The sequence below is a fragment of the Balearica regulorum genome, chromosome 3 (assembly GCF_011004875.1).
Source record: "Balearica regulorum gibbericeps isolate bBalReg1 chromosome 3, bBalReg1.pri, whole genome shotgun sequence".
Lineage (NCBI taxonomy): Eukaryota > Metazoa > Chordata > Aves > Gruiformes > Gruidae > Balearica > Balearica regulorum.
The window spans coordinates 54,938,263-54,951,351 of NC_046186.1; the positions used below are offsets into that span (position 1 = coordinate 54,938,263).

The following is a 13,089-nucleotide window of genomic DNA, read 5'->3' on the forward strand; positions in this document are numbered from 1 at the left end:
CACAATTGGGTATTTTACAAAACACTTGGTGACAGGTGGGAGAAATCTTTTGATTTCTGATTTTACAATTATATTTTTCACTAAAATATTGGCATTGGGTGAGAAACATGAGTAGAAAAATTGTTTCAGAACCACTTTTCATTGACCTGTATTATGTGGTTGTGGAGCTTAACAGAGTGATTCTGTTTTTTCAAAAGGATCCAATGAAATCTTGAAAATCTATTTTAAGAATCTAAAAAGTGGTAGTTGCTTCCTAACACTCTGAATCACTTCATATGCATACTTTCAGGTGTACTGGTTATTGATGACACTGGAAACATAGATGGAAAAGTATTGAATAGAACTCAAAACGAGGTGAAATAACTCTGGTTTTCCTTCCGCTGCCAGCAAAGTGTCTGTCACATTGAATTTGAAAGCCAGCCTTGGATGCTGGAAGCCAATCAATCTGCTTTCTGATTATGTTGGTTGGTAGGATATCCAAGAAAAAAAACATGAGTTCAGGTGCTGTGGTCTTCCAGGTTAGCACTTGGGCTCTCATGAGCAGAGCTTTGTGCAAGGTGTAGCAACGAAGTAAAAGAGCTGACTGAGTATGCTGCTCCTCTAATTAAAAGCATGAAACAGACAGTCATAGACTAACAGAGGGAGAGAGAAACAGGAAATGATACATAAGTCATAGATTCATAGAATGGTTTGAGTTGGAAGGGCCTTAAAGCTCATCTAGTTCAACCCCCCTGCCATGGGCAGGGACATCTTTCACAAGATCAGGTTGCCCAAAGCCCCATCCAACCTGGCCTTGAACACTTCCAGGGATGGGGCATCCACAGCTTCTCTGGGCAACCTGTTCCAGTGCCTCACCACCCTCATTGTAAAAAATCTCTTCCTTATATACAATTTAAATCTACCCTCTTCTCATTTATGAAACAAGAACATGACAAATGTGGATTCTGAATTATTTTTTTTTTTATTCCTAAGACCAATCTCTGTCTTTCTAAATAAATAATTTTTTATTGGACAATCTGCTTTATAAAACTGTTCAGTTTTGTTATTGAGTAGGGATATTCATTGCTGCCAAAACATTCAGAATTGGAATTTTCTCATTTTAATTATATTCCATATTCTTATTTCCTAAATTAAATTACTTGCTGGTTGTCTTAGAACTGATATTGTTCACAAAGTATTTAATTCAGATAGGCTTTAAGTTTCTAATGACAAAAACTTTCATGCTGTCTCAGAATATATCTGCAAATTTTGCACGGACAGCTATTCGTGGCATGATATTTAGCTTGCAAGGCATGCTGTGACATCCGAAGTTTTAAGTCACATGGCATAAACTTTCACTAGCCCAAAAATGCATCAGCATGAGACCAGTCAAAAGGGTGAAAGCCAGGTTAATATGCCAAGATGTACATGAATGACAGCTTGAGCACAGTCCTATATCTTTTTGTGAGCCAAACATGGGCTAGCACACAGAGCATCACTTCAGTATGAGGAAGGGACTCAGAGGATTCCCCTGCTTCATGGGGAAAGCCTTTCAGGAAGAAATGAAAAATAACAGATCAAAACACATCATCAGCTAAAGGTTTATGTTAGGTTTAAGAACTAGCCTGTACACCTAGATGTACACCTACACACCTACACTTCACAACTGTGTTTTATCTGGGTGTGACAATTGGCAACCATATGTCCAATTGACATATGTATACATGGCACAAATAAGAAATTGAGAACCTGGAAAACCAAAGAACTAATACTCAGTATCTAGTATTGCAGGCTGAAAGTAAAAAATTCCTGAAATGCGCTGTAGTGCACAGAAGCTACAGGACATTAGCAATTTTGTTTCACACGAGATGGAAAATGTAATTAATGTGGGGATTTTCTTAGAAAAGGAGAAAATATGTTGGGATGAAGAGCCCTTGCTTTCATCTAATGCATTCTGAGCAAGCCCTTCTTCGCTCTCACCCTCCAAATCCCTCCAGCAGGGCATTCCCAGAACCAAATAGCAAAAGCTCTTAGTTACCAAACTAAAGTTACTTTATCAGACTCAGTTGTGTAACTTTGCATGGGAATGACCATTTGGTGAAACCGCAGCTTCAGGTCAGCAAGTGGCACTGCATTTGTACAAATTTTCCTGACTGTAATCCACAGCCCTTGAGAATCTATGTTAAATTAGCTCAGTTCAGTCCAAACCGTGGCATGCTCTTGCATGCAGCCTCACACCCAGGTGGCTGTGTCAGATGTGGATCTCCGACTGCAAAAGTAGTGCCGCACATACATCTGATTCATATTTCAATAAACGTGGCTCATTTATAGATCCACAAGCCCCTTTTCCAATTCATTACCAAGCTTTACCTATTCACACTTCTTTGGGGGAAAGCAGATGATTACTCCCTGGTGTAGCATCTTATGGAGGCGATGGGGGAGAATTTCTCCCCCTGCTGAAAAAAACCCAATCCCACTTCCTTAGTGCTTTTACACCCCAAGGTTTCTGTGTCAGCCCTACTTGCCCTTGCAGTGTAAGCCCACCACAGATTCCTAAACACTTCTCAGTTGAAGTAGTTTGGCCTTTGAACTCTCTTCCTATCAGTGATGGTTTGTTTTGTCAAATGACAATGAGCAAGCCAAAGTGCCGAGGAGACAATTACTGACTGCTGATGTCCTGATGCAGGTTCAAAACCACAAGGAGGGAGCAAGGAATGTCAAGAATCCCAGCATGCCATTAATGACCTAGCAAAGTAGCAAAAAGCTATTTAGGCTACTGACAGAAGCTGCATGCAGGTGCTGAGTGTTCACCAAATGAGATAAAAGATGGTACAAGAGTCTAAGAGCTCATTCAGCCCCTTGGCTTTCAAAAACTAGCTTCTGCTATTAGGCCCTGATCCCACAAGTTACAACAGGCAGACCAGCATTTTAAGCCCTACTTGCTATGCTAAATTTAAGATCTGGGACCTTAAAAATTACTTCAAGCAAAGTTTTCTTGATTCTACAGAAGATCTGATCAATAGTTTTAAAGGCAATTTATGAGCCTTTGTGTGAGCTTGAATATCAAACTAGTACATGGATATACATTACCTCCTATGCTTTATTATTCACAGGACAGCTGTCTGTCAGGAATTTTTTGAGGAAATCTTTTTCAGCAGAAAGTTTTGAAACTGAAATTGCTCTGAGCTCTCATTTGTTCTGAGACTTCCAGTTTTCACTCTGTACTTAAAACAAAATCCTAATCTCATCAGTTCTTCAGTTCCTCCAAGTGCTAAAGCTTACTTCCTTCTTTTTTTTTTTTTATTGCTAATATGGTGTTTCAGCTATACCTACATAATGATAAATAATCACCCTCTCTGGAACTCAGAGCATGGTAATTGATATGAGACCTATCACAGAGATCTGGGCTTGCCAATGACAGAATTATTCTCCAGTCATTTCCTCAGCCCCAGGAGTAAGAATTGTGCACTTTAAGTAGCCTCTCTTCCATTTGTAGGACCAGCTGCCAAGTGCATTGCTGTGACTGCTTATGGAGAGTGGGTGATATAGGAATTGAGACATTAAATTAGACAACACTGAGTGATCATTGGGCTTTATACACCTCTGGCCAGTATGGGTTTGATCCACTATATGTATTCATTTTATTCTTTTAATTGCAAGAATTTTGCAATTAAACCTGAATTTTATGCTCAAGAGACAAATGGAAATTGAAAGCTTTGTTCATCCAGCTCAGCTAAAGACTAACCAGAAGTGCAGACTTCCCTTTCACTGTACTGCTTCAGATTTTCCTATTGGCTTTTGTTAAGTTATATCTGCAAAGAGAGCATGGTTTATTTTCCACATATGTTCTAATATTAACCTAATTCCTGCAGCAACCATTGAGAAAGCCAGTTATATCTGCTATCGCAGGCACATGGTGTACAGGGACCAGTAAATTCTTTCTTCAAGCCATCTTAACTTTTAACCAATACCATCAGGCATGCTCACCCTATGTAATGTTACCACATTACTACCAGATTCATGCCCAAGACTGACTATATATTGTCTCTGAAATCCTGTTTAAAAGACCAATATCCACCATTCAATTTCAACACTTAAGTTCTTACTCACAGGCTGCACTATTGGATGAATTAGTAGCAGGTTGGCAGCTACAAGTGCTAGCTGTTTTGTATGAAAAAAAATGGAGAATGTTGAACTTTGCATGGGCATAAGTAGCATTCAAAATTATGACCACCTGGCAATAAGCCCCTTGCTGCTTATAAATATTATCAACAACATTTAAACAAATTTAACTTACAGGTCATCAGGACAATTGTTTGGAGATTCCAGCCTTCCTCCTGATTGTACATGGTGTAAAACTTCTGTATTGGAGAAACCTGGATATGGTTGTTGACCCAAAGTCAATGTTTCCCACACTAAGACTCCAAAAGCCCTAAGAAACACCAACAAAAAAATTAATTACCATAGTCATCATGAACAATCTCCCTATCAATAGTTAAATTATCTCTAACATAAGAATAAGACTCAGTTAGAAAAATTAGGAGTAAGAAGTTTTAATTTTTTTGTGAAACAACTCGTATGTCCTTAAGCCAGCCTCTGGAATAGCTAAAATAAGTGTGTAGAACTGACACACTTCCCCAAACTCACTGAGATGCAGCTTAGAAGAAATTGAGTGCCCAGAGCTTCCCTGGGCAACACTCTCTGGTTGAGCATGTCCTCACTTAAACAAGTGTTTAGAAATCTCTAGAGGTGTCATTGGAAATGGATAGAGACAAGCTCTCCTAAGCACCACTCACAAGGCAGTCAGCACCTCATTCAGTTTGGCACAGAGCACTAGAAGTCCTGCTTAGATAAATGTAAGAGTGGCAGTCAAATGGATGGGCTGCAGGGGCTGAGAACTTGGACAAGATTGGTGGACTATAGCCCACTATGAGTACCTATGGCTACTGAAATCTAAACTTGTGTGAATCTCAGATTTAATGGATCCGGTTTGGGTTTTTTCCATGCCTCCTGACAGTGAGTCTCTGCTTCTTCACCATAAACTCCAACTCACCCAAATACACACCTTAAGTAAACCTCCACAGCAAAGTACTATGACCTTCCCCTGATGATGCTGAGAAATTTGGGCTTCAAAATAATAAAGTCACCAGAAGAGGGTGAATGGGTAAGGGGAAAGTATTTGGCTGTAGGAAGGCAATGGCAATTAACCTAATGAAAAACAAAATGGAACAGCATGCAGGCAGTCAATTCACTGCCTAATCAAGCAAAAACCACATTGTGGGCCTAGTACAAAGTTGTTTGATTGAGTGACACTAGTTCTTTCCAGCCAGAATCCAAAGCCAGAGCGCAGAGCATTAAGAAATATATCCATGCAGATATTGTCATGGTGCCAAACTTTTCATTAGCTCATTAAAATATCACTTAGGAGAAAATCTGCCTTAGCCTAAAAATTATTAGAGATGGCAATATGCAACCTTATCATTCCTCCTGTAAACCAATATTTTCTTGCTGTGGCATTTAGTATGATTATTCTAACAGCTGTGTGGCTGCTATAACTCACCAGACATCAGAGCGATTTGTAAAGACACCGTCAATGAGGCTTTCAGGAGCCATCCATCTGACAGGGAGCAGGCCTTCTCCTCTTTTCCTGTAATAATCATTTTTATAGATATCTCTGGCAAGTCCAAAATCACCAATCTTTACTACTCGGGAGGAGCTTTCATATTCTCTCTCAGACACAAGGCAGTTGCGAGCAGCCAGGTCCCTGGTTTGTAAGGCAGGAAGAAGAGGATGGAGTTAGCATTGCAGAATAACTCAGATCAGAAGGCACCTCTGGAAGTCAACTGGTTCAACACTTTCTTCAGAGCAGTGCCAACCTCAGGGTCAGATCAAGTGGCTTAGGGCCTCATCCAGTTAAGTTTTGCGTATCTTCAAGACTGGAGATGACACAGCCCCTCTGGACAACCTGTTCCAGTGATTGATCCTGCATGTTGTGAACAATATTATCTAATTTCCCTCACTGTGACTTGCGCCTGTTGCTTCTCATCTTTTCCCTATGCACCTTGAGAAACCTCTGAGTCTGTGTCCTCTGTAGCTACCTGTTAGGCAGATGAAGACAGTAAATTGATTTCCCCACTTGCCCTTCACTTCGTTGCATGGGATATGGCTCTTGCCTAGGGTGCAGTGGGTCTTGGATTCAGATCTTAGAGTAGCCCACCATTTTGTGAGAGAAGTGTAGGTGATTTTTAGCAGAAAATCATAACATTGAATTTTATTCTGGTGCTATCACCTTCCCTGTTACATTGTGCCACTTTTCTAGGCATTTTTTCCTCATGTAAGATAATTAGTCCCAATACTGTGGGTAAATCTTGGAAGATTAAGGAAATAAGTTCTGTACCTGTGTATAAAATGCATTTTCTCTAAGTAGACACAGCCTTTGCAAATATCCAAACATATATCCAAGAGGTCAGCCACTGTCAGTAAGGGCCTCTGGAGCTACAAGAAACAGAGACAGTAGTTAGCCATGTCTTCCAGCTTTACAAACTCAAAATGACAACCTCCCTATGCATAGATGGTATTGTTTCCTCATTTGAAATGTATAGGGTTTTTGCAAAACATGCAAAGCACAGGTGCAAAATCTCTGTATGTCAATAGAGCGCATGTTAATTACCGGCAGGGTAAACTGCCAAATCACTGCACTACAAGGCAGGTAAACACATCCTGTTCTTTGATTTGGGGCTGAGAATATCCTGGGACCTTCAGAATTGTTTCTTCAGTACAGTGGAAGAAACGGGATCCCACTATTTCCTCCCACTATCATATCAGGTTTGCTTGCTGCTGTATTAATCAGTATAACTTATTATTCTAGTAGAACACATGTATATACATTTCAGTAGAATTCAGTACTGACCGTGGATTTGATCTGATCATGTAAATGAACTAGACAACTGCTATAATGCTGTAAAATTTCAGTGTTGAGTCCTTTTGACCTAAAATCCTACCATCCATATTCTTAACTGCATGCTAACTATGGGGAAAATTTCCTTAATTAAGGATATTTATTCTTTTTTTTTTCTTCTCTTGCCTTCTAAAGAATTTGAGGATGCAGGCACAGGGTCAGTATCTTCTCATATGCCTGAACTATGCCTAGCATATTAAGGATACTGCTGCTATTCGAAAACAAACAAACAAACAAACAAGTCCCTATGAGGCCTAATAAACCAGATACATGACCACCATTATTTATGGTCCTTTTTCAAAGGACTGATCATGGTATTCATAGAAAGAAGCTCAGCAGACACATCATGACTGAAAACACAACTTTGGTCAGTGGTCTAATGACATTCAATCATCACAGCAGCTCTGAATGCAAGGCCAGCACTCAACATTGAGTTCCTAAGGCATTAGGGAAAAGCCCAGTCAGACCTTGCAGGTAGAGAAACAGCTGACCATCAGCATGGCCTTTAAGAAAGGGAAAAACTGAGAAACTATGGGCAGCTACAGGTTAAAAATATAAGTCTCATGGTCTTTACCCTACCTTTTGCTTTCTGGCTCCTCGTAAATAGCTAAGTAGATCCCCTCCTTCCATCAGCTCCAGTATAAGGTACTGAGGTTCATTTAACAGGCACACGCCAAGTAACTTCAGAATGTGGGGGTGATCAAATTTACTAAAGAGAAGGAAATGACTGTAAGATTACATATGAGAAATCCAGCTGGTTGATAGCTAATAAAGTGCATATAGCTGCAAGCAATGAATGAGCAGTTTGGCCTTTACAATCCTGCCTCTACCAATAACATGATTTAGTAACTCACAATGCCTGGATTTGCTCAGTCATGGGGAGAGTTCAGGGACATCCTTTCAAAGCACAGGCTTACACTGTACTTTGAAGGGCACTCTAATGCTTGCATGCGTATTAAAAACACACTTCATCATATTTCCAGGAAGCGAATAAAGGTACTCAAATGGCAATCTCATCTAGGAACAACATGAATCGCCTCCTGTTCATTGAAGGTATCTATATTATCTTACTAGACTACTTTTCCTACTATATTCACAGTAGAACTGCTGATTCAGAGAAATGCACAGAGAAAGACAAAAGCACATGGTGCAACATATTATTTTCACAATTCAGAGGAACACTGTTTCTTACATTTTCAAGAGAAACAAAATATGCATGAGGAATACTTGCAGATATGCTAGCAATTGCCTGTGTGTGTCCAAAAAGATAGAGATTACCACAGAGCATTCAGCACTCTCAGATCTAGCACTTTTCAAAGAATGAAGAATATTTATGCCTCTGTCAGTGCCTGTGTTTTTACGATCCCATTTCTTGTGTTAGAAAATGGTTTTCCCTTCACACTGCTGTGTGAAAGGACTTGCACCAGCAGTCAGAGAAACTTGACTCTGTTGGGGGAACTGATGGTGTCCAAAGTGCTGTCAAATGCACCAATGTAAACAAACAAATGAAACAGAGGGACATTTTCCTTCTAACCTCTTTCAATTCACATAATCTTAGGTGTGGGCAAAGACTCTAGCAAAAAGTGTGATTTTGAATTTGACAGTTCCCCCCGGCCCCTAGCACATACCTCTCAATCAGACAAACTGTGGCAGTCTCAAGAACAAAAAGAGGGGAAGGAGCACCTGGTGCTTTCCTTACAGCTCACACAGCCCTTTCTCCACTGAGCTGTCATTCCTTACTTCCCAAGTGATGGGATACACCCAAGAATTTGCTACATGTATTTGTACACAAATGACTCACCAATAACCAATATCAAATGACTTTTTGAAATACAGGCAACTCAATTTCCCCATTGCTGCATAGCAATAACAGAAGAAACAAATAATCCTTGCTTAACTGGGACAGTATGCGTAACACTACATTCCAATTTTTTAATGAACACTCAAAAAGGCAAGCAAAATAAAAGTTGCATTTAAATATCTAACATCAAGGTTTGTAAACAATCAGGTCCACTTAGTTTTCCTTTCTGCCCTTGGTTTCATTTATGAGACCTTACAGATGAACTATAGAAAAACTATTAAGCCCCCCATGAGAGTACTAAATCATTCTTTTTTTCACATTAAAAAAATGAAAGATTTAAAGCATATAAAACATAGCACTTTATTATTATTATTGTTATTGTTTAATGACTACTGAGAATATATAATATTTAAACTTTTCTGTTCTCTTTGTTTCTGTGCCTCATTGTATTGGTGTACACATGGGCCCACATCAGTGTTTACATTTAAATGCAATAATTTCCTATTATATATTTTTCCAAGATTTCTGGTTTTGATTTATCAGCTGCAACAAGAAAGCAGAATTGGGCAACCTTCAGAGACTTTAATTATGGGTACATACAATTTCCATACTACACAGAAAAGAGACCTTAACTGGGTTTATGACTGCTAGGTAGACTGACGACAGATTGCTGGAAGTTTACACATAATGCTTACTCTTTATATTAATTTACACTTTAATGACATGGTTCCATTTTGTTTTTACACAAGCCTCATACCTCATTCAACATATAGTGTGTGGAAAAAGTAAGGCAAAAATGCAAGATATTTTTAAAGAAATATGTAAAGACAAAAAAGAATGCTGTGAAAATCAATGTCAAATTTAATAACGCTAAGTTTTCTGTACAGGATATAAAATCCTTCATTTTTCAAAAGATGCTTCTAATCCTGCACCCAAGAAATAAAAGTCAGAGAAGTGCAGAAGCGTATTGAAAACTAAACCACACTCTCAGTCTTATGTCGCCAGCTGAAAACTTCAGCTGATCTTCTACTTCTTTCTTTGGAGACTCTGGAAGACCAGATTTCTAGCTGACACACAGACCTTTCCATGTGAAATTCTTGCACTCGTGATATATATTATTTTTTTAAATCTACCTCAATAGAAGAAGTATGTGGCAGCCTCTAGTGGTAAGTATGCACATTTTAAAACAACAATTTCCACAGTAAATTGAAACTTCAAGGCATCAGCTTGTTTTGATATGTTTATTTTGGTAAAATGGGATTAGCCAAATGTTGCCCAATTGCCTTTAACAACTAACTTAGTTTTAGGAGAGCAAAGATACTGAAATACATCGGTCCAAACCCCAATAAATCCATGATATGAGCATACTGAACTTGCAGTCTGTATCTTAAATTTTGCTAATCAGTTTTATAACTTTATTTTCATAAGATTCATCAGTAGTGATTTAATTTTTAGCAGAAACAGGAGAACATCCAAAAAATGCCACAGTAATTTGTTTAGAGGAAAGTTTGCCTTTCATTCTTCTTGAAGGCCACCACCCTCACATGATACTGGCTTTGAAGGGTGCCCAGTGACAAAGCAGTCCCTACCTCATTAAGTGTGCCTCCTTCAGGAATTCACTCTTCTCGTGGTCTGTCGCACCTTTCTTCAAAGTCTACTCAACAGAAAGCAAAAGTATAATAACACTTATGTCACCACCACCATTATCACGTAGAGCTTAAGTAAAGCAGTCAAACATGGCCTTAAATACACATTATTTTCCAGCAATCATTACAAGGAGATAGGCTCAGCTTTTAGTGGCTTGCAAGAATTATTGCCAGGAAATGCCCAAATCTGTCAACACCTGTTTCTGTGGTATAACCTCTGAGCCAAATCTCTCCGCCCACCCCATACTTTTGCCAGAGAAATACACAGCTGCGATTACCTTGACCGCTACTTTGGATTTTCCACTTCCATCTGCCAGGATATCTACTGCAGTTCCTTCATAGACCTCTCCAAATGCTCCGCTTCCTAACAATTTGTGTAAGTTCAGTTTGTCCCGGGGGAAAGCTGGCAATGATTCAATCTCTGCCTGAGAAGGAAGAGTGCTACAAAACAGCAATACTAGTCACTTGTTCATACCTAAGAATATTTTAAATGTTATTAAAATTCTTCCTCAAATGAATCTGGTACTCTTTGTCCCATTAGGCATATTTAAGGGGACCTCAAGTGAAGCCTGGAGGTTTTGGAAGATTTTGGAAAACACCAGGTCTTCTTCCTTCCCTGTGCACTTGCGTTTCTTGCCAACATGAGCATGCACGGTGGGCTAGGGGCAATCCAGGGTGCATGCCAGAGAGCCAACATGGCAGGGTGTACTTCAGAGCAGACATGCCCTGCAATGCAGATGCAGCCCTTAACTTCACCTTGAGATGTCAGGGAAGAGTGCACCGATGAAAACCAGTCCAGGGAAGGCCTCTTAGGTGTTTCTGTCCTGAAAATACATTGCTCCAAGGACATACCTGACAGCATAACAGGCATTGGCTAGTCCCACTGTCTCAGCCATCCCCCTGAGTTGAGCTAATTCTTTATCTTCCTTGATAAACACTATCTGTCCAGGGAAGGCCTGTTTTCTGGATTTCTGTCTTTGGTGCCATACTGGAACAGAAAAGCAGATTGTCAGATGTTTCACTCTGAGAGCATCCAGTGTGTGAGTAGGCTGAAAGGCTATAGTTTTTTTTGTTATTCTGTTCGACATGACCCCCAAGCAGCTAATGTAAGCAAGACATTTCCATCTGGCCACCATTTTTTTCCCACAAAACACAGACAACTGTTCCTTGAGCTGAGAAATCAGTCAAGCATCCACTTCTGTATGTGGCAAGACCCAAACCAGAAGGGCTGCTGCTGCATCCCAGGAAGAGGATGAGGAGTGAGAGGGCAGGACCATGACATGTGGACATCTGCATCTCAGGGTAATCTCTACATCCTTTCTTCAGGGGCAAAGCTTAAGAGGAAAAAAATGGGACCCTTTGGTGAATAAGTGCAGTACCCAACTTGAGAATTATAAGATACAAGTTTTTATAAGGATACACAGGAAGATCAGAGTTCCTTCAGCATTCCTGTGCTCTCCCTGTAGGCAATCAACAGCAAGAAATGCCTGATGCTGGAGTGAATTGAAATCCTGTCCTTGATACTGGAAATATAACCAGCCATCTCTAGGGCCTCAAAGGATGAGAATATACAAATTCCTGCCAGCTCCCACCCTGTGGATTGTTCAGCATTTCCCTAAATCTGGAGGCCGATCATCTCCCGCCATCTGAACTGCCTTTTACTGAGGCCTAGCAAAACAAGGATATGCAAAAACCTCAGCCACATACCAAAACCAAAAAGCATGGCCACAGTCAAGCCCAGCACAACTCCAATCACAGCAGCAATGACGATGATGGTGTCTGGGGAGATCATATCATCTGTTAAATGGAAGGGGAAAATTGGTTAATGACTGTATATACAAATGATACTAGTCCTATAGAGCCGAGCAAACCTGAGAGAACCCTTGAGCTGCCTGCTGCGTACATGTCTTCCCCTGCACAAAGATTTCTTGTAGGCTGTATGTAGATGTCTACATTTGGTCAGACTAATCCTTCTCCCCCAGCTCTGGGCCATTCCTGTGGTGATGATCTACTGTGTACACGGAAAGAGAAAATGCTGAACTGTTTGACCACTCAAGGTGGGATTTTCAAAAACACTCACAGTGTAGGTCTAACATTCTGGCTGAAGGCAAGACGTAATCCTCACATCCTTACCCAGAGTGGGAGCTTGCCTTTATTTCAAGAATGACACCATAATGCAGAGTGCAGGGCCACAGACACAAACAGGTATAAAGGAGCAGAAGCAAATTTCAGGCCCACCGTTCCATGCAAAAGAGCCTGGATGAGCAGCTGGGGTCACCATATAAACATCACTGTTTATTACCTCTTAGACACATTACTTTACCTGTGCAGTGACCTCATTCTTCAAATAGCAGGTCTCTCTTCATAAATTAGTATGATTATTCTGAATAAAAAACTTGATTAACAGAGTAAGAAACTACAGGACATACCTTCACCTAAAATTATATCCTTGCTTGTGTTACTGTATTCACCAAGTCCCAGCACATTTGCAGCTGCCGCTCTGAACTGGAAAGTTCCTTCTAAGTTCTTGGCCACCCATGTGCAAATACTGGCACAGGAGCCATTGTAAACCACCTCCCACAAGGACTTCACTTTGCTGGTCTTCTCAGACTGCTTCCTGCAACGGGCACAGCAAAATAACACAGGTACATCGTTAATGCAGTGAGGGTAATTTGCTGTTCCCCCCCCATTCTTCGCTTCAGCTC

The 13,089-nt window shown here is 40.2% G+C and overlaps 1 protein-coding gene across 1 annotated transcript in view; it reads right to left on the reverse strand.

Annotated features, from left to right (window-relative positions):
- The window catches only part of ROS1 (ROS proto-oncogene 1, receptor tyrosine kinase), a 75,826-nt gene that overhangs the window by 12,778 nt on the left and 49,959 nt on the right, over positions 1–13,089 (reverse strand). Inside the window, 9 exon segments of the mRNA XM_075747951.1 lie at positions 4,277–4,411; positions 5,540–5,743; positions 6,377–6,474; positions 7,517–7,646; positions 10,328–10,392; positions 10,663–10,825; positions 11,237–11,372; positions 12,092–12,181; positions 12,814–13,001. Of these exon segments, the coding sequence (XP_075604066.1) occupies positions 4,277–4,411; positions 5,540–5,743; positions 6,377–6,474; positions 7,517–7,646; positions 10,328–10,392; positions 10,663–10,825; positions 11,237–11,372; positions 12,092–12,181; positions 12,814–13,001 (1,209 nt within the window).